Source organism: Daldinia childiae (assembly GCF_008694065.1).
Source record: "Daldinia childiae strain JS-1345 chromosome Unknown Scaffold15, whole genome shotgun sequence".
NCBI lineage: Eukaryota > Fungi > Ascomycota > Sordariomycetes > Xylariales > Hypoxylaceae > Daldinia > Daldinia childiae.
Genome location: NW_022984656.1, coordinates 203,033 through 223,979, shown reverse-complemented (window position 1 = coordinate 223,979; position 20,947 = coordinate 203,033). Strand labels below are relative to the sequence as shown.

General features: G+C 46.8%; 7 protein-coding genes across 7 annotated transcripts; 3 read left to right on the top strand and 4 right to left on the bottom strand.

Annotated features, from left to right (window-relative positions):
* Positions 1-2,423: 2,423 nt before the first annotated feature.
* On the bottom strand, positions 2,424-5,909 carry GL218_08994 (Lipase 5; the record flags this gene model as incomplete). The annotated part of the gene is made up of 6 exons (XM_033585811.1): positions 2,424-2,870; positions 3,885-4,631; positions 4,681-4,998; positions 5,055-5,377; positions 5,455-5,693; positions 5,746-5,909. 6 exons carry the CDS (start codon positions 5,907-5,909, stop codon positions 2,424-2,426), a joined length of 2,238 nt encoding a protein of 745 aa, XP_033439974.1.
* Positions 5,910-6,469: 560 nt separating this feature from the next.
* Positions 6,470-8,692, bottom strand: GL218_08993 (Kanamycin B dioxygenase; the record flags this gene model as incomplete). The annotated part of the gene is made up of 3 exons (XM_033585810.1): positions 6,470-6,990; positions 7,053-7,321; positions 8,097-8,692. The coding sequence occupies 3 exons, from the start codon at positions 8,690-8,692 to the stop codon at positions 6,470-6,472; spliced, it is 1,386 nt and encodes a 461-aa protein (XP_033439976.1).
* A 449-nt stretch (positions 8,693-9,141) lies between these two features.
* Positions 9,142-11,034, bottom strand: GL218_08992 (Uridine-cytidine kinase-like 1; the record flags this gene model as incomplete). Its single annotated transcript, XM_033585809.1, has 10 exons — positions 9,142-9,625; positions 9,675-9,906; positions 9,955-9,996; positions 10,079-10,106; positions 10,155-10,240; positions 10,295-10,337; positions 10,394-10,538; positions 10,605-10,654; positions 10,710-10,787; positions 10,837-11,034. 10 exons carry the CDS (start codon positions 11,032-11,034, stop codon positions 9,142-9,144), a joined length of 1,386 nt encoding a protein of 461 aa, XP_033440019.1.
* Positions 11,035-11,949: 915 nt separating this feature from the next.
* GL218_08991 (Glucose-induced degradation protein 8 like protein) lies at positions 11,950-13,144 on the top strand (the record flags this gene model as incomplete). The annotated part of the gene is made up of 4 exons (XM_033585808.1): positions 11,950-11,952; positions 12,021-12,097; positions 12,286-12,481; positions 12,674-13,144. 4 exons carry the CDS (start codon positions 11,950-11,952, stop codon positions 13,142-13,144), a joined length of 747 nt encoding a protein of 248 aa, XP_033439978.1.
* Positions 13,145-13,570: 426 nt separating this feature from the next.
* On the bottom strand, positions 13,571-14,335 carry GL218_08990 (NADH-ubiquinone oxidoreductase 21 kDa subunit, mitochondrial; the record flags this gene model as incomplete). Its single annotated transcript, XM_033585807.1, has 3 exons — positions 13,571-13,880; positions 13,935-14,045; positions 14,124-14,335. The coding sequence occupies 3 exons, from the start codon at positions 14,333-14,335 to the stop codon at positions 13,571-13,573; spliced, it is 633 nt and encodes a 210-aa protein (XP_033439977.1).
* Positions 14,336-14,849: 514 nt separating this feature from the next.
* Positions 14,850-15,527, top strand: GL218_08989 (ATP synthase subunit f, mitochondrial; the record flags this gene model as incomplete). The annotated part of the gene is made up of 5 exons (XM_033585806.1): positions 14,850-14,897; positions 14,951-14,965; positions 15,148-15,298; positions 15,370-15,435; positions 15,502-15,527. 5 exons carry the CDS (start codon positions 14,850-14,852, stop codon positions 15,525-15,527), a joined length of 306 nt encoding a protein of 101 aa, XP_033440052.1.
* Positions 15,528-16,780: 1,253 nt separating this feature from the next.
* Positions 16,781-20,850, top strand: GL218_08988 (uncharacterized protein; the record flags this gene model as incomplete). Its single annotated transcript, XM_033585805.1, has 6 exons — positions 16,781-16,840; positions 17,024-17,501; positions 17,563-18,065; positions 18,254-19,233; positions 19,286-20,519; positions 20,587-20,850. The coding sequence occupies 6 exons, from the start codon at positions 16,781-16,783 to the stop codon at positions 20,848-20,850; spliced, it is 3,519 nt and encodes a 1,172-aa protein (XP_033440053.1).
* Positions 20,851-20,947: the final 97 nt, after the last annotated feature.

Genomic DNA, 20,947 nt, shown 5'->3' with positions numbered 1-20,947 from the left:
ATATTCGGGGCTATAGTTAGCTGCGACCATAGCGATTATAGTCATATAGTAGTTGGTATTGATCTAGATACATGAGTATTAACGGGTCATGACGAGATGGAAATGAGCAGGCATGTAACACATTATAATATATATATTGACCGCACTCTGTCGTTGCACAGATCAAAGACAAGTCAGACCCCGATCGAGCGTCATGCCGTTCATTGGGATTTTGGGGCTTACAAGACTAGGCGCTTACTGGCATTCTACGCAGATCGCTAGATCTTATGCAAGTCTCACCAATGTCGTGCGATACAAATCTGAAAGCCTACCGAGACAAGTAGGATAGGGATTACAAACGCCTATCCAGAGCTGAATTCAACCAAGGTGGGGTGGTATTCTGTTTGCCCTCCGTCACCGGGTAAGCACCAAACACGTGTATCCCTTGCAGCGCGAAAATACAATACCTACTCCGTATCGGTTGACCGGTTTGATGTCTTACAGGACACCTCACGCCACCTTTTACTTGCCTATCTAGGAGCTCAAATTTGCAGATTGCGGGCAAAACACGCGCGCATTTCGGAAAGGCGGTAGGCTATTAAGTCCCGAGAAGAGCTGAATATTCTCCGATATACCCTAGGTAGCCTTACTATACATATTTACAATAACCTTCATATCGAAAACATATTAGCAATACGAAGTCGTAAAGTCAAGGCAAGATAACGGGTTTTACCGATGAAGCTGAGAGCTAAAAAACGCCATCTATATGACTTACCTGGAATAGGTAACATTTATCAGCCACCCGTATATGCCGCAATGAAAAATCACTTATCAATTGAAATATCTTGGCTTATACCTAACTCCTCAGGTAATGGTCATTTTATATGTCGAGATACGATGTTTGCTATAAATACTTTAGGGGAGAAACATGAATGATTCAAACTACGTAAAGCAGCATTTTTAAACTACCTCCTAAACAAGGGGGGAAAGATACAACTTCCTTCTCGTGCAACCTCAGGTCGAAAAAGAAATGTTTTTTGTTTGAATAGTTTAGGGTTCTTTCTTGATTAAGCAATCAGCTAGGACAGGTCTGGAATCAGCCTCTTAAAACCTTCGATGCCTCAATTATTATGGTAGCATTGTTCAGAAAGGGTCGATGGGGCTTTATGGGCACTGGATGCTGATTATAGCTGAGTTGATTTTCCAGGGCCCGGTGCCAGGTATCGAAAAATAGTCTTTATAAGAGCCTCGCAATCTTTCGTATTTACTCTCCCTCTTAATAAAAAGGGGGGTTCATTATAAATGCCAGTGAGGAGTAGGTTGTATCAAGTGGCGTCCGATACTTCGTTACAATGAGTGACACCTTCGTATATTTATGAAATCGGGATAATTACAGTACCACAACGTTCCCTATCGCGTATTATAAACTCTATACAAGGTCTTCCAGTTAATATAAGATGCGGTATATAGACGAAGATGTGCCCCCCCTATTTACTAAGGTACCTAGTATATACTGGACTATATAAGAAAGGTCAGATGACACAACATCTCTACATTAACCTGAATATCTCTTCGAATTCAAAGTCATCATCGTATCAATAGTATTATTTCTTTACCGCCAATTAAATTTAGAATATTTCACGACGAAATGAGTGCTGAACCTGTGATGGGACGCAATTGGCAAAGCGTATCTCACAATACATTATAATTATTCCTTACCGGCCGGGAGCGCCCAACACTGTGTCGTACATTTTATCACAATCACGGGGCTTGTTATGAAACTCAACTACAAGTTATATTGAGTCTACAACGTTACTGAAGTATCACGCATCATTATTCGCCTTGTTCTTAAAAATAGTCGATATTTTTAATTATAAGATGTTGCCCACGCCCCGGAAGCTCCTTACTAGACTCCTGTTGCTTCAGTGCTAGCCCCGAATCTCCAACCTGAACGGAGGGGCACAGACATCGGGACAACTCGCTCCAGACTCCTATAATAATCTCAAACATATCAACTCTATTAACTAAGGCCTCTACCACGGACACTAGGTAGATACTACCTAATAAAGCAGTAAGTATCTCTGGAAACTATACCTCTATTCGCTGTTATACTTCGACCCCAAAGCCCAGCGCGCCATCTTGAAGATACTACCATATTTCAGTAATTCGAACATACAAAATATTTGCATCATTATTAGACTCTTGCATATTCTTATATCTACGACCCCAGCTCCTCCCACCAAACTACCCATTATTCACCCGTATGGTAACATTTCGGTAATTTATTTATAATATTGGCAATAAGAGTTGTATCAATACCAGCATCGTACTATATTAAGTAGGTTTCAATTAGCTATTAACAATTAACATATCAATACCAGTGCTCTCGTCCCCCGATAACTCCTATTTATATCACACAACCCTTGCAATATGCACCAACTTTTTCACGGAACTGGGAACCGCACACCTCCTCCCAACTTCGAATAATTAATCGTCAGAAAATGCAAGTCGGAGCCCGCTTTCACTTCCAAAGCATCCGCCGCATACCTATATCCCCCAACCGGGGGAATGGCGAAACTCGGGCTGAAAGACGACAACTTCCACATATTCTTATAGTTCATTTTGTACCGCACGAGCAGCTCCTCCATACATCTGAACTCGAGATATCGCCCGTTCTGCGATCTAAATAGAGATCCTTCTGCGTCGTCTAGCACCAGAGTATAGTAGTTCCTAAACGCGCCTATGTCTTTCGGCGACATCCCGTGTGTCTCGGGTGTGCTGAAGATGAGCAACTCGAGATCGGCGCGCGCTGCGTCGATCTCGGCTTTTAGGTTTTGCCAGACTTCCTCCTTGTCTCGAAGCTCTACCATCTTCAGATTGTCGTCGACGAACTATGGAATAGTTGGTTAGTAACCTGGCGCTATGCGATAATAGGGGTGTAGGGAGGAAAAGAGGGAAATCCTGTGTTTTCGGAATTATATGTTTATACGAATTCGCGAGACCACGAATGGTGTCTTATATGAGGCTGAGTATAATTTAGGTACTTACTGCGCCTTGGGGATACGCGGCTCGGAAGATGCGATAGATTAATTCCCTCTTGATTGGCATTTTAGGGAACCGCCATCCCTCTATATGATTTCTTTGCCACCAATTTTTTACTCCGCCCTGATGCATCGTCGCTAATTTTATAGTTGTTTTTTATGCGATGTTGAGAATTATTGGTATTGCCAAGACCTGGCGTAAGATGTACAGTTGAAAAAGGAAAAAAAAAATTCTAGTTCATCTAAGATTTTATAGGGAGGGTAAGCATGGTTTAAATATTCTATCTTCTAAAACGCCTACGTACCTATGTCTAAGGCTATGCGAATGTGAGGTAGATGGCGACTTGTCATGTTACTGAGTCTATGTTAGCTGGGCTGAAGCATGACCACGTACCAACACGTGGTATTAGTCCTACAAGTAACATGATAAATCATATCCATCAGCCTCTCGTTTGTTTTAGTGGGTTACAAAGTAGTTTGATTCACCTATTTGTTTGGCTTATTATTAGTTTCTTATGAACCTTTTGTTTCGAATGTCTCATACTTTGTTGGACCTGAGATGTTATATTAAAATGCACCCCCATACCAAAAGCGATACGCCAACCAATAAGAAAGCTTATGCAGTGTTTTTATTCGCACGAATAAACGCCTATTTCCAACGTCTTCTCTTCCATCGAAATAGAGGGCTGTGTATCAGAATTAAGGTAACTAAGATTTTTCCATATAAGTAATATCTCACGGTGTATCGCCACAAGGTAGGCTCATGACAATAAGCAGTTATTAAATTAATAGCTCAAGATATCTACAAATTGTCATCAAGTCTAGATCTAAAGGCAAGGCTATCTAAAGTATTTACTGCGGCACTCTCTCGGAAACATCACGCCAGAAATCGCAGCGCTGACCACGGCCGGCCTCCCAGGTGTATGAATTGGTGAGGTTAAAGATATTCACAATTCCAGGACCATTTCGTATGTAATAATTCAGATAAGGAGGTACCGTAACTTTAGACACACTCCCCCCGGTAGTGTTTAAATTCATCTGCACCCGATTCTCCAGAGTGAATTCCGGCCACTCAATATTTCCACCCGGGCCAATCGGAACCGTTGCATTTGAGTAGCTACCAGTTGCATCTATAACGGAAATGACGGGAGTGTCATGGATGATGAAGTTCCCCAAGATCTTCTGCATTGCATGTTTGAATTCCGGGCTGGGGAATGTGGCGCCGATGGAGAAGTAAGAATTCAGATCGGCACCATGGTAGGATGGCGTAACGGAGTATTGATATTTCCACGCGTGCCGGGGGCCGGTGCTGAATGCCTCGGCAATCCACTGCGCCGGACAGTCGAACGTCGTTTCGGCTGCCATGTTGAAAACGGCTTGTTGTATACCCGTGGCTATGCCAGACTTATACAACGCACTTGGCCCGGAAAACCCGAGCGTGTCGTACAGAATGCCATCATCACTTGGTAAGGAATTGATGCTATAAACAGTATTAAGGGATGCGACGTCTTCCGGAGTGAATAAAGGGAATGTGTTCGAGACGAAGCTGTCGTATTTATTTCTGGTATCAACATCTGGGTTCGTCAGGGGCACGCCTTCATTGGCGTTATTCTATATTATATCAGTATTATATCCGAGACTAACAGAAAGGCGTGCATACACCAACGAGGAGCCTCTTTCCATTCACCTTTCTCTGCGAGAGCTGCACAGATGGCCGACCTTGTATGTAATCATCATCTATGACCGGTAGAAATGCAAAACTACCGAAATAACCCTGAGTCGTAGAAACAGTACCGCTCGCGTTCTGCAACACAGTAGTATCGGCATCTAGCAAGCAATCAAATGTGCAAGAGTGATTGCTGAACTTAAATGAAGTCTCGCTGCAGCCGGCCAACTCGACGAACTTGTCATAGCGAGCCGTTAGGACGGTATCGTTATACCGGTATACTGGTGGAAGATATGGGCTTGCGGCGATGATCTAGATGCGAATCAGTAACCTAGAAACTGAGCTTCTATGGTAAAATGCACACCAACATTCTTAAAGAGATTTGACTCTTTACCACCGTAGGCCAAAACATGATGTATAATCGAACCAGCACCTGATGACTCCCCGCCAATAGTAACACGGTTCGGATCGCCGCCAAACTTAGAGATGTGCTCTTGAACCCATTGCAGAGCGAAGCGCTGGTCTAGAAGGCCGGCGTTGAGTTGACCACGCTCCTTGACTTCGGCGGAAGCGAGAAACCCGAATGCTCCCAACCGGTACTGGATTTCGACAGCGATGAAACCATTGCCATTAGTGTTAATCCAAGCACTCGGGTCGTATGTCGCTCCGAAGACAGAGTCGCCACCTCCATCTAAGTGACAGAGTCAGAATTATGTGCATCAATAAGGCAGACTGCGCCTTGCCAAGAGATGGAAGTGAGATACATACGTATCCAGACTAAGACAGGCAGATTCGAAGCATTAGGAGCTGCGTATACATTGAGGTAGAGACAGTCTTCATCACCTAGACCAGAGTTGAAGCCGTAGGCTTTGGGGACACCATAGGCTCCCGTCTGCGGGCATAGAGGCGGCTGGTTGACCGCCGGTGTCACTTGTGTATTGTTCCAGAAGGGAGGCTGAGGCGCTTGCCACCGTAACTTTCCAATAGGAGCTGCAGCATAACGAATACTAATAAAATTTAGCCTGGAATTCAATAAAATTCTATATATAAATCACTTACCTCTTCCAGATATTAAGGTCGTACGTGTCGTTGTAGTAGCCCTGGTAAGTCGCGTACCCGAGATCGACCGTTGGCGCCGCCGCTGAGTCGGAGCCGGCCGCAGTTCCGGTCGCTAGGATTGCTGCGGCAAGAATCCACGAGAAAATGCTACGCGTAGGTTTCATTATTGCCACAGCTGCGTGAGAGCTGCTATGTATTAATTGATCTATTGGTGAAATGCGATAGCTCACTTACACCGGATATGAGAGACGACGAATCGGGACAGCGTGGGGTTTCCCTTACGTTGGGTTTTAATTACCTACCCTATATTCTTCGGTATCGTTGCTGCGTCTGGTTTCTTTCTGCCTAGACCACCGGACTGCTAACCTCATGTAGATAAATTCAAGGGTAACAATCCCAAATCCATGGATCGACTGTATTTGGCTCTAGCGGCTGATAATCTGAGATCCATAATTGAGTAATATCATCCTCGGACTAACCCAAGGAGGCATGTAAGACATTACAATATGAGTCGCCAATATTGCCCCCTTTTCCATACTTACAATTTAGTTTAACTAACAAATAGTCCAGACATGATATGGAAGACTCACGAATAATACTATACTAAACAACCTAAGGCGCCTGGTTGAAATCATAGCTGTTTCCAAAACCCCTATTCAGGTATGTCCTGAGCGCTTCCTCTCTACTTATCCAATCCACCGGGACCTCCAACCCCAAGCGGCCCTCACTCTCCAGCTTTTCCAGAACAGGCTTGATGTCCTCGGAGAACTGCCAGACGCATGGAATTCCTATACCACGGCGCGAAATGGATCATGGCAAGCATGACGCGGACATCGCGCGCCAGATTTGGCATGCCCGCATGCCAGAGTCGCAGGTCTCGTATCACAACACTGCCTTTCTGAATTACGGGCTGGGATGGCGGACACACCTCTTTGCGCTCGGCTAGAAGACTGTCCCGTATGCGACCACTAGCTCTCTCACCGTGAGCGCCTTCTTGCCCGTCTACGTTTGCGTCGTGCTTGTGAGTTCCGAGCCAGATCTCCGTTGAGCCGTTCTCCGGTGTCATGGTGACAAGGGGAACGTTGACGACCAGCGCGAATGGGTGGTCCGGATGTTGGAAGTCTGCGTCGGAGTGTACTGGTTGGCGTGCCGGAGTTCCTCCCGGCATGGCTGAGTTGGCCGAGCAGAAGGTCCACTTGGGACGGGGGCCGAGCACCGCAGTCGTGATCTGAGTTGCAATGGGATCTGGATGTTATTAGTTTTATAGATATGTATACAATGAACGGTACATTATAAAAGACACTCACTTGTAAAAATAGTAGGGTTAAAATACTCGGCTACCGGAGGGGCGTCTTGTTGTATGTTCCCCGTATTATAATTGAAAGGACCATCTTCACCTCGGTCTTGTAGAACTCGCGCATCTTCCACCATCTTCTTGTTTAGGTGGTCTAACGCATCGTGAGAGATTACATCCTCAACGACAACGAGGCCGTCTCTGTGCATAGCACCAACTGCCTTCTCCAAATTTCGAGCATCAAGAACCCCTTCTGAACCTCTATGCGAGAAGGTTTCACTACTGTAGGTATATGTCGTAGGTGTCTAGGCTGAGCAAAAGATGCAAAGGCACGACGTCCGCCAAATGAGACGACTCGGCTGCGGAGAAGCAGTGACATTTTGAAACTTCAACGGGAACGTCTATTCTGTAGTTGTCTATATCTGCAGATTCGCTACATATGAAATCAAGTTCTTGCATTCGATCATTCCTCTTAAGGAGAACTGCAGTCACCAAATGCAGCGGTCTGAGTGAGGTCGGAGATGTATGACGGAGATGCCATTTTGGGAAGTTCCGGTGTCCATCTCCGCGAAGCTATCTAATAACTTAGAACTAACCTCGGGAATAGTAACGATTTTATGAAATATAATGAAACGACCAAGGCTTTGCATCTATCTGCTTGTCCTTATTAGATATGCCAATAAATTTCTCCGAAGTCTTCGTCTTAGGTAGAAAGTCGGGGATGATTCTTTGCTAGGCAGCTCACTTACAAGAGTAATGCATTCCTATGTCTGTTATGTAATAAGGTTGTTAATCTACATTGTTGTATAGGATATAACTACTATAAGTTGTTATACTAAGGGCAAATAAGTGAGAAGAGAAAATCGCCTTGGCGTAAACATACTACACGATCCTCGTACTTTTCTCGACAACTCTTTGTATAACCCCCACCACCTCCTCCGCAGCCGTCACAAACGGAAAATGCCCCCCTCCCACCTCAACAACTTCCTCAAATCTATGCCCCGCCTGGGGTTTTGCCAAAAAGTCCGCTAGCGGGTCTTCTCTGGCCTTAACATACGTAGTCGGGATAACCCGCCATGCCGCATGCGTCGTAGGACTCGTAAAAGCACCCCGAGCATGGCTCCGCTGACATCGCACGAGTAACTCCCGCTGCGCCGGAGTACACCGCCCATAGAAGACCTCGTCTAGTTTCTCCGGCACGCGGTACACCAAGTCCCCCTCCACTCTGACCTGATCCGGAAACGCTGGACTCCCGGTCGGCCATAACTGTGATCCGACGTCGACTACAAGAGCCGATACGTAGATGAGGTGTATGACGGCGGTGGTCTCCCCGGCGCGGGTCCGGGATGTGGTGTCTAATTCTGCGACGGCTTCGCTACCGACGACACCGCTGTAGCTATGTGCTATAAGCACGACATCACAGCCAGCATCTAGGTGCTCGAGGATTGTCTCGCGTATAGCTGTGACGTCTGCATCGAAGCTCTGGGGTATCGATGGGAATTCTGGCGATTTTAGTTCCGCACCGACGCTCGGCAGGGATACAGCGTCGCAGGTGAAACCCGCCTCTATGAGGCGCGATGTCGTTGGCTGGAAGTATTCGGGCGTGTGCCACGCTCCGGGACTGAAAACTAAGACTGGCTTTCTATTGGCCATTTTAGATAAAATAGGGGTTATTTAAGCAATATGAAGTTGTAAGATGAGATATCATATAGATAATTACTTGCTACTATTGTTATTATCAGAAAATTACGCTCGCTTTCACGACTACGACCGAACATGCATCTAATACCAGATGAGGAAGAGTGATGTTGTCTCATGATCCTTCATAGCCGACGGCTGACAAATTCAAAGGTGGGATCCCCGCAGAATATCGTATAGAGCACATTCAGATTGGACGACTGATCAATGATGCGTATTAAATTTGCCGATCTCCAATACCATTTTAAAATATAAGATGGTATCTGAGATATATATAGGAGGTATGTAACCTCTTATACGCAACTGGTATAATATGAATGAGACTTATAATCTGACACTCACAGCGATTGAGGTGTCCTCGAATTCCGTCGAGGTTCATGTATTAAGGCTTACGCGTACATGTCTCAGCAGCGAAAGTATCTCTTCTCAACCCACCTATCTTGGAAGTCGGCGACCATGTTACCGATGACAACGGTGACTTCTGGGAACACCTTCGTCAGACGATAAACACCTACGTAGCCGGCCGAGTATGTTGCAAAGACGATACGATCTTGCGGGACTCCGTGGTCTACGAGGACTTGGACGGCCATCAGCGCAGAGCCTCCGCTAGACATCTGGGCATCTAAAAGTAACACGGTGTCATGCGTGTTAATGTCCTTGGGAAGTTTCAGGTAATGAAGTTCGGGTTCTCCAGTACGGACGTTGGACTGGATGAGGAGCCGTCCCGTACGACCATCTGGAATTACTCTCCTCAACCCGCCCTCGAAGGCAGCGCCTCCGCGAAGCACGATGACTGCGCTGACTTCGCCCTTAGGAGTCAGACCATTATATAGTCTACCAGAGGGGGTTTCGACGGCCAATTCTTTGAAGTGAGCATTATTCAGGGCCCTATGATTGTGAGTAAGCAGCAACGGCAGAACTTAAATAGAACACATACTCTTCGATGAGCAGGCATGAAACCCTATCGAAATAAAATATGAAATCCTCGCTCGATGTATCAATGTCCTGAACTATGGTATTCATAGCTTTGAGTTGCGGAGTTTCCTTAAGAACGATGGCTCGGTCGGAAAGAGGCTCGTTTTCAGACCCGGCCTCTAGACTTCTTAGAGCAGCTCGATGACGCGTTGACTTTTCCAGTAGTTTTCTTTCGATATACTGGGTTACCATAGCTGCGCTAATGAGTGTATGTTTCTCGTGGGAAAATGACTATGACTTACCCATTGCAACTCGATTCTCTATTCCACGTGGCACGATGATGTCTGGAATAGGGGAATCAGCCAGGAGAGCGGGCTAGATGATGAATGATAAAAGACATAGAGATTCTAGTATATGCCCACTTACCAGCATTGTTCCTTTGTGGTAGGACATACTGAAGGGAAGGTTAGATATGCACTACGGCAAGGTCTAGACGGCTTACCTTTTCATAATTCGGCTTTACAAAGCTAAACCACTGCTTGATACAGCCTTCTACCGTACGACCTCGGTCTCTAACATCTCGCAGGACTATAAAAGTTAGACCTTGCTTATTTGATTCTAGCCCTTATACGATATACTTACTTCTCCTTGAGAGACATGTGTCCGCATCTGCTTCACAATAGACCTACTAGTAAATTAGAACCGTATCCCGTATTATATCTAATTATAGGGGATACATACTCTCATGTCCATGAGATCCATCACCCTCTGATCATACAAGGCAAAGATCCCCTCTAGAACAAGCACATGCGGGGAGTATATGGTGGTTGTCTCTTTTAGACGCTGATGCTTCTCAAAGGAGTATATTGGTATCTCGGCACGTTTACTGAATAGAGGCATATTAGTGCATATGTTTACGAAAGCACTATTGCAAAATCTACAACATACTCACCCTGCTTTGAGGTCCTGGAGGGTCTGAACCAAGGCATCAAAGTCTATCGCCTACAAAGTCTGTATTAATACGATGATAGCAGGGCTCTGGATACCGGGATCTAACCTCTGGAGAGTCAAAATCATACTCGTTGCGGAAGGCTTTCTTAGAAGCTTCGGGGCCCAACGGCTTGTAGTAAGAGTCCTATGATTCGTAAGATAAGAAATTACCCCCTTTCTCTAATTATACTTACCATTGACAAGATGACAACCCATGGCAGATTCAGTTTACTGACGATGGCGTGTGATAAAGTAGACTTCCCAGATCCAGAACTGCCCGCAATGCCAATGATGCTCAAATCGGCCCATGGAGGACTATAGTGGACTCTCTTAGCGATTGTATCAGAGTTGTTGTCAGCCACGATGGCCGGCGACCCAATTCCGGTATTCATGGCTATCTGCTTGATCTAAATATCATATAAGAAAAGACATGAAATAGGCGATGCTCTTATACAGCCTAAGATCGTAATATAGAGTCTAGAAAGTCAAGAAGTGAAGCGACTGATGTCGCGTGCCCACTTAGTGTCAGGTGTGTTCTAGGCAGATGACAGGGTTATAGATAAGTGAATAAGACGTGGTGAATATTGAAGTGCTTCACCAGATAAATTAATAGGTAGCTGGGTATTTCAAAGTTGAAAGTATATTAATAGAGCTTATAAAAGCCCTCTGTGAAAAGAAGTGAACAAAATCGAAAATACATTTATAAAAACAATAAGAAGAAAAAGGAGGATCTTCGTAAAACCAACCATGATTAAGAAGAAACTGTGTGGGTTGTGGACTGTTCGAATTTAGCAAGTCATTTTGGAGCTTGGGACATGTGTTGATGACAGGACGAAAGCCACAAAACTATCATAAGTAATTATGTACCTATGTACCTATGTAGACACATATGAAACGGCGGGACCTGCATTTGATCAGGGCTTTTTATACGCAAGCCACAAGTCGGGACCCGTCGGCCGAGATTGCAGACAAAGATGGAAGGTTCCAACCTTTCTCATTTTTGCACGTGGATTTTCTGTCCCTACCCGCATTCTAAAATCCTTGACTTCTATTCTTAACTTTTCATTCTTCACTTCCAATGTACCACCCGATCAACAACAAGCTCAGCCTCTTGGCGGAAATTCCTGAATATCCTTCAGGGCGCCTTCTTTTAAACTCCGCATCGTGATTTAATTGTACTATTTTAATTTTCAATACAAGCTGCGACTGGGTGGGCGCAACAGGGCATGTCATTGCCATCAAGCGACCTGCTACTCGAGAGCCATCTTCGTCACGCAAGGTATATCTCAGAGATCTTAGATCGCAAAATGGTATGTTAAATTGCTGCGAAGGTCAACATTCATAGCTATTATATAGGTACTAATATTGCGCGAATTAGACTTCGTCAGCGTCAACGACAAAATCAATGAAGCATCCTTTTATGCGGCAGGTCGAGGAACTTAAAACCCCCAAGAGGTATGGCAATCCATGATCCTTTTTCCAATCTACTTGTCTCGAGCTCTATTATGATGTAACATATAACACAATGGGAATCTCCTGAGAATATCATGCGGAGACCGTTTTCTTTTTTTTCTGATATTTGCTCCTTACATACGCATTATTTTGATAGACATGGAAGACTGCTTTGCTAACGCGGTTCCAAGTGATATTAATGCCTTAATACTCGATTACCTGACCGTTGCCGGCTATCCTAACGCTGCTGCAAAATTTTCAACTGAAGCGAATTTATCACCTCAACAGCCCTCTTCCAGTATCTATGCAAGGCAGCAGATTCAGACATTTATACATAGAGGGGAGATTGAAAATGCTTTGCATGCTCTGAATGATCTCGATCCTTCGGTAAGAACCATTCCTCGCTACGCTGTCTTTTTGCATTACTTTGCCGTGATTAAAACACGAGTTTACATGCACCACTCATATGGCCTCCGGGTCACTGATGAGGAACAACCACTTTTTCTATGAGCATCATACTACTCAATAAAATCTTGAATTCCGTTTCTTCCTTGCTATATCAGCTAACCAATGAGAAAGATACTGGACGAAGATGAACCACTCCACTTCGCCCTTCTTCGGCTCCAACTGGTGGAGTTAATCCGAAAATCCCGACCAAGCGGGGACATCGGCCCGGCCTTGGAATTTGCGCAAACTCAACTGGGACCTAAGGCTCCACGCACGCCACAGTTCTTGGAGGATCTGGAAAAGACGATGTCCCTTCTCGTGTTTGATCATGACAATCTTGATCCTACGTTGTCAGCTCTTCTGCATCCAGGTCTTCGACGAAATGTTGCGGATAAGGTTAACAAAGCAATCCTAGAACGTCAAAAGCAACGGAGAGAAGCTGCTATTCGTCATTTAGTTCAGATGAGAGCCTGGAGTGAAGAAATGGTCCGCAAGGAGGGCAAGAAAGATCTTCCTTCACGGATCGACTTAGGCTTAGATGGTGATGACTCTGATAGGTTCAGAGTGGAAAATGGCCACGAGTCGATGATTATGACCCAGTAAATGACTGGCGTTATCATTTTTGTGCTGTCGATATTTTTTCGACCAAGCAATTACAATGAAAGCAACTTCTGGATCAGGCATGTGTAGGGAAGGCGTTTATATCAGGCGTTCATTAAGCTTTTTTAGGCGTTATTCAATTATGGGCGGTATCCGGAGTTGTAGGCTCATGGGCTCTGAGCAAACAATACTTTTTAGGCGTTTAAGGTTCTAGGTTGATAGTACTCGAGGGAGGTCTATACCTAGACATATAAAGGGCTCTTATGATCACATCAAGGCATGATCCACAATAGAGCTTTTAGGGAAACAGGGAAGCATCATGGAAATTACGGCTGTCTTATGGCATTATGGCCAGGAATACTCGAGATACTATTTTTATAAATATATGTACAAAACCATGGTCACTTTCCCAGACTAATCTCTTGCCGTCTATTTCGCTCGAACGAGCTTTAGCTTCTTGGGTGTATACAAGAAGTTATTGGCATAAGCCTTCGGCGTAAAAGCTCGAACGTTGGGTTCTTGTACGAAATACTCGTAACCCTGTTTCTCGGCAAAAGCAATGGCGTCTTCCTTGCTCTTGAATTCGAGCTTAGTGCCTTGCATAAAATCGGCGGATGATTGCCAGCCCATTAGAGGGTTCTCCCATCGGTGTCCCTTGGCTAGGACGTCCCAATCCATTCTCCAATGGTGGCTACCCCAATTTCCTGATTGCGTGGCGGGTTTAGAGGGTTGGTAGATGCTATATGCGAAATTAGACAGGCTGCCTGTAAATAGAATAAGTGGCATTTCCTACCGGACGGTTCTAGCCTGTAGTTCCACAGGTGCGCCAGAGAGTACAGCAGCAGGGAGAACGCTATGGTCTTCGCTACCATCCATTACTCGCTTCGGCACAGGTGTGAATGTTCTATATGTATCCCAATTAGCATTGGCTATGCTCTCGTACTTCTAGCGATATAATACGAATTGGCACTGAAGAACGTACGACGTAGCTCGGTCAATATGTACACCGTAGTCGGGAGCATTATGCGGCTTCTCCTCTGGAATGGCGGCTTGTTCGGTCGTCTCGGCAAGAGAAGTTCTCGAGTCGTCGGTCTTAAAGCGTCGCTGCGCCATGGCCAAAGCCTGCCTATTCGGAACCAATCTCGCGCTTCGAAGCATGGTGGCGGCCGCTGCTTGGGTTCTGAGAGATGCCATGTTGTTTGTGTTGTGGTTGTGGTTGTGTTTTGTTTTTTGGGTTTTGTTTTTTTGGGAGAGTCCGGCAGCTGCGAGGGCGACTTAGGTGTGACTACCGGACAATGCCAGGAAAGGGCGGGCTGTTGTACCTAAGTAGGCTTTGGATAGCTGGATTAAATTCTTGTATTGAGGCGATTTAAGAGTTCGAGGTTGAGATAATCATGCTGCGAGGGATTTGATTGGTCGAGGGTCGGTATCGGGGCGGCAGGTTTACCGCGCTAGTGTGTGTACATGGGATGGGAAGGCTGTGCACGGGCCACGTGAAATTGTAACTGGACGAGGTCTTTTCCATCCGTCGTTTCGTCAATTGACGACTTTCGCTTTTTGAGCTTAAATCCTTTGTCGAATTACGCCAGTATCGCATCGCATCGCAGACTACCAATTGCGTCAATCCTTGACACAGTTGATTCTCCTCTGTGATCTTTTCGGTTTTATTCTACCTTCTTTTTCCCTCCTCGCGATTACAGCCGCCATCATGAGCTTCGTCACTCGCCGGGCCCTTTCGACCCTTATCCCTCCTAAGGTTTGTCCCGCTCTGTGGATATTTAAGTGTCTCTACTGACTGAGTTGCTTCAGGTTGCTTCGCCGAATGTATGTATTAATCTCCTACGCATGGTGCTATCCGATCTCCCGTTCTATTGCGATTCTAGACTTCAACATGGTGCGGTTGAGGAGGGCTTAATTTCGGGGTTGTCGTGATATTTGGATAGTCTTGGGAATGGATATCGCAAAATTCAAAAGTTTGGGGATCGCTAACTGACGGATATTTTTAGGCTATCGGCACTGCTCCTGATGCTCTTCGTATGAAGCGTGTCGTCAGCTTCTACGAGAAACTCCCCCGAGGACCTGCCCCCGAGATCCAGGCCACCGGTCTTCTCGGACGATACCAGGCCAAGCACTTTGGCAAGAACCCTACTGCCAAGCGTACGTTCTATAGCCGTTCCACAGTTGCTGCCTGGGTGTAGAGTGCTATTCGTACTGACGGGTTCTTATAGCTATCATCCACGCGATTGGTTTCCTTCTCCTCCTTGGATACCCCATGACCTACTACTACCACCTACGTAAGTGTTCTAATGGCTCCTCGTAAGACGTAAGATGTAGTTATAGCATATACTAACTTATCATAGGTCACCACAAGAACAATGCCCATTAAGCAAGTTCGGTATTGAGTTACTGAGTAAAACGGGGGGTAGAGTCAATCAACTTGTACATAAGATAGATGGTACCGAGTATGACTAGCCATCGTGTACTAGAACAGAACTGAGCTTAGTCTCACTAAAAGAATTCTACAATTTCCTATTTTGCTCCTATGTGACCTCTATTCTACTGGTATACGAAGTTATAAAGAGTTTGATAAACTATACTTAGTTATGCTTATACATCCTCTTTTTAAACATTGCACTATTTTGTTTGTAATCATGATCCATTATGACTCTATGTTAGGCACATAAGTACTACCTATACAGCGTAGAATGTGATGGGTGTTTGAATCTCCTCGGCAACAGTCATATAATCTCAAGTGACTACTCGATTTGCCTCCTGTCATCAATATAATTCTAGTTGTTACTTTTCCCTTTTCAACTTTACCTTATATTTATTTCCTTACGGATACTTCAACCCTCATACCAGCAACTCCCCAGACAATTCTATATTTGCATAAGAGTAGGTACGTATTTCAGCTAGTTATATTTTTCTATTTCTCTCTTGCAGCTGTCATATCGGCTTCTGTCGGTTGTCGGGGAAGTGTTAGGCAACTGCGAGTGTGCTACCTGGTTAGGTAGTATATACCTAGGTACCTTAGGTATGTAGCCACATGCCTCCACTTTCACCAGTTACACCGTCACCTGGCAGGCCTCGCTAGGTACTGGTACTTTCCTATTTCCGTTTTCCATTTTCCATTTTCCCAGCCGCGTTCAAATGTTCTGGCAGTCTTCCAATTCCTCGTACCGTCTCCACTATTTTCTGCGCAAGCCCCAAAAGCTCGGGATCTTGTAAACTTTGACAACACGACGCTGAAAGGTCGTTAGGACATCCTGAACCTTCAACCTGCAACAACCCACCTGTACTCCGAGGTATTGCAATATAATACGCTCTCACCATCCCCGAATAGAGAGTGAGGTTTTGTATTAAACTTACTTATCGCGTCTATTGCGAACGCGACGAATTAAACATTACCTCTTCTTTTTTCCTTCATAGCCGGTACCGAAGTGAGTAACTGACTTAAACAAACTTGACCCCGATTTCTCAACCCGCCATTTGCCAAGTACGAAACCCTCGAACTGACCACCTCAAACTTATCTGTCAGCCTCATTAATTCAACCCATCTTCTTCGATCGAAAAGCGCAACGCAACTGTTACCCTTCGATCGCGACGCAAACATTTACGTTCCACGACATCTCGAGTTGGATGATGGCGACTGAGCCAACCCTCAATAAGCCGGATGCATCTCTAACTGAACCCACCCTCGTAAGTATACAGCCGTGTCGCCCTCCCTTCGTGATCCGATTCATAATCCGATTCATACCTTTTCCTACCCTCTTCCTTTTCTTCTCCTTCCTGTTACCATCTCCTCCCTTACCTGCTAAGATTATGCGATTATTAAACTGCGCCGTTGTCGCAACTCATCTACTCACGTGCATCCTACTATAGGCTCAGTCAGCTGTTGCAAGCAACGACACTCAGGATGCCAGCCATTCGAGTGCTACACTAAACGGTGTTTCCTCCGACGTCGAGCATAAGCAGATCGCAGAAATTGTCGACGAATTAGTGAACTCAGCTGAAGTTAGTGTGAGCGGTGGTTCGGATACGGAAACATCAAAGGCACGCCTCGGTGACAAAAACCATGCGCGTACATCTTCAAGTCTCAAGAAGCCCCAGAGCTTCAAGTCGGTTTCTGTAAATCGCACTTTTCTGGCCTCTAAATCTACTACGAATTCGACCTCCCGTCCCGATTCTGCTGTCAACTCCGCCTCCACTACGCCCCTACCGACTCCTAGTGCCTCTGCTTCGCGTCTGAAGCTTGTTGCCAAATCCGGTAGCAGCTTAGGTGGTTCTACTAAGACTCTAAGTAACAACGGCAAACCTGCCGCCGCCCCTGACCCAAATACTGTCTGGAATCGCAATAGACGTAAGTCATAGGAAGATATCTTAACTCGGTGATTTTTAACTCTTCCTGCTAACTTGCACAGCGGCCGCTCAACCTGAGCAAAAGAAGCTATCTGATGAGGAACTCATGCATAAATACGGCATCCATATGGCAGGCCGTTTAGGGCCGGAGGATACCAAGGGTCAGTCAAACTGGGCGGATATCGATGATGACGAAGAGTGGGAACCCGAAACCATTACGTGGACCGACGGAACCAAGATTACCTTACCATCAGCCGATGAAATCGTACCAAGCCCTGGTACCGTTCACGCTACACTTAGCAAAGAACCAGCTCCCGTGCCGCCCAAGTCAAAATCGCCTGCGCCGACCCCGAGCGCAACCGAGTCTCCCTCAGTCAGACCTGGCACTTTGGCTACGGGTAAGAGTCTTGTGCTGAAAGGCGCTCCTGAGAAGCCTACTCTCGTTGCAAAACCACCTGCGCCACCAACGCCTGCTAAATCTCCATGGGCACGTCTGCCACCTATAGAGAAAGTTCCTCCCGGGCAACCAGATTTATCCAGCCTTACATCGGTCTCGCGTCCTCCGGTACGAGATGCTACCACGAATAGCGCGACTCCCCCCCAACTAAGGAGATTGCGGCAGATGACTTTAGTCGATCCGGTTTCCGAGAAGGTCATACAGGCAACCACAGCCAATTATTTAATTCACACTCCGGTCGTTACGAGCCGGTGACGGATCGTAGAGGATCCAGGAATGATGTTCATGGACGTCAGCCAGCTGTTCTCCAACGTCCCCAACACCACGACCAACAAGGTCCTGCGGAACCATCAGCGGCTTTTCAGACAAGCAGAACTAGTGCTCATGAAGCTCCATTTGGTCGCCGTCGCGGCTCTTCTAATGTTAGTGGCACGAGTGGTATCATGGCACATAGACTTGGAAAGCCATACGATATTCCGCCGCCCCCCGAGGTAATTCAGTCTCAAGCTGGCTCCGTTATTGGGGCCGAGAGCCCTATTTCCACAACTTTCTCCCCGGTGAATAGTCAGATTACGCCGCGGCTCCAACCTAGTCACCCATACCAACCTCGTCCTTCTCCCGGTCAAACATATGCTACACCTCAATATAACCCACCTAGTGCGGACGCGCCATCCAACGAAGACGAATTTGCCGTTCAAAGGAGAGTGATGCGTGAGCGTCGTGAGCAAGCCATTAAGCGTAGATTAGAACAAGAAGCCCGTGAAGAAGAGGCTCGTAAGGCCCGAATTGCTGAGAAGCTCAAGGCAATGGGACCTCCGCCTGAGCGCAAGAGCGCCAAAAAGGAAGGAAAACCCGAATCTTCTACACAATCTGCACACGCTGGACGGGAAAGCATTCCCTCCACCTCAGAGGGAAAGCCTGGAGCGCCTTCCGAAGCTGCAGCTGATTCTGCTGCCACAATAAATAAGATCAAGTCCAATTCTGATCGCCAGGTCAACGGTGATACCAAACAACCTGCTACTCAAACCGGAAGGCATTCAACGCAAAATGTTAATGCGAAATCTCAATCGGCACCATCGTGGCCCGAAGCTCCACAACATCCGGAACGTTTTACCTCATGGGTTGGAAGTTCTCAAAACAGTTCTCGCAATGTCTGGGGTGCTCCCGGAAACGACCGTTCCCTTGGAAATGGCACGTTTAATCCTGACCTAGGAACCTTGCCTGATGCTCACCCGGCTCCGATCACCGGAACGTATTCATCGCCCGGCACCGATTGGTCCTCCCCGCTCTAATTCGCAGCAGCCCACACGCCCCGAGACAATCTCTAGTAACCGGATACCTCCCATCGGCCCGCCCCGAGGCCGTCCTTCCAATATTCCCGAACAAGATCTTTCCAGTACATGGAATACTTTCACCGCCAATGTTCAGGAAGATGATCGCAGGCGAGCGGCTGAGATGCAAGACTTCATACATAGCCACGAGAAGAACCCAACTATTCCGATCAAAGATACCTGGCGCCCCAGGGGCAATGTACAGGACACAAAGCGAGGCTCAACTAACCCATTTACCAACCACAATGAGGCTCAACCAAGCGGTTCGTTCAACGGTTCCAGACATATCGGAAGAGATGAGCGACTTCGACCCGAGCTGTCCGCGGAAGAGATTGCCAAACGCAAAGGTCTTATGCCCTCCGATTTTGCCGCTCGAGATGCAGCTAGAGAGGCTGCTGCTAAAGAAGCAAACGGTATACGGCCCGAGTTTGGTAGGCAGCCCCCTGTCAGCCACAACGGACGAAATGTGCCTGGGCCCGCAACCCAATCCAGAAGCAGCTCACGATTCTTCCCCTCTGCGCGAGACATGCTCATACAAGATAACGATGCTCAGGAGGAGACGCGTACTAAGTCCCCGACCCCGCCCCCTCCAACCGCAGATGGCCATCCGGTATTTGATGGCGACGTCACTCGTCCACATGTAGCCCTACCACCAACTCGTCCGATAGTCAAGCTACCACCCCCGACCAATTCTGCAGCCCCTAGTCCTCTTGTCTCATCCGCTAAGCCTGCACCGATTTCATTCGCTGCTGCTGCCGCCGCTCCTATCCGGGGCAATGCGCAAGCTACAGTTCCCCGTCCCTCTAGCAGAGGTAAGGGATATGCGGGAATTCCTCAAAAGCCACACGAGATAGCGTCCCAGGAGAATTGGCAGGATAAGATTAACAATCTAATGGGTAAGAAGCCGGTCCATCAAGCGAAGTCTATGGCTATAGACTCTTCGAGCAAGATCGCGCTGGAGCATACCCATTCGTATGACCCTGCAACTGTTGCGCTACCTGGTCTCTCACACTCGGTGAGCTCTGTAGCTTCTGATGATAGTGACTACACTAGCAAAGAGATGGCCGAGGAATGTTTTGGTGAGCAAGAGATGGGCTCGCTCCCGGCGGTCCGACTCCCCAATGAAGCACCGGATGCACTATGGCAAGCTGTCGAACCAAACTTCGATCCTACACCCGCTAAACTACGAGTTGATCCAACAGGTGCCGAAGCTTTGAGATTCCTGCCAGAAGTATCAAATGGCAAGAGCGTGATTAGAATTTCTACACCATTCATGTCGGAAGCAAAGACCGTTCTAGTGCCTTTTGTTAACAACCGGTCCACCAGCAACCCGCGTCGATCTGGGCCTCGAGGAACCCCTCGTCGTTTATCAGGCCGCGGTGGGCAGCGCGGAGGAAGAGAACATCCCGACCACGCCGGAGATCACGCCTCATCACATTCCCCCGGCCGTCCATCCACTCGGAGCGGACGTGGAAGTTATAGACCCCGAACTGAGAACTGGAGTAGACACACCCCGACTACCCCGGCGGCATAGTCGTAACTATCTCTCCAGAGTCAAATGATCGAATAAAGTACAACCTTTTCCGTTTAACAGCTGCCCCCCTTAGATTTGATCAGACTCAATCCACCAGCAGCACCCACTCAATATGTCTCTTCGTA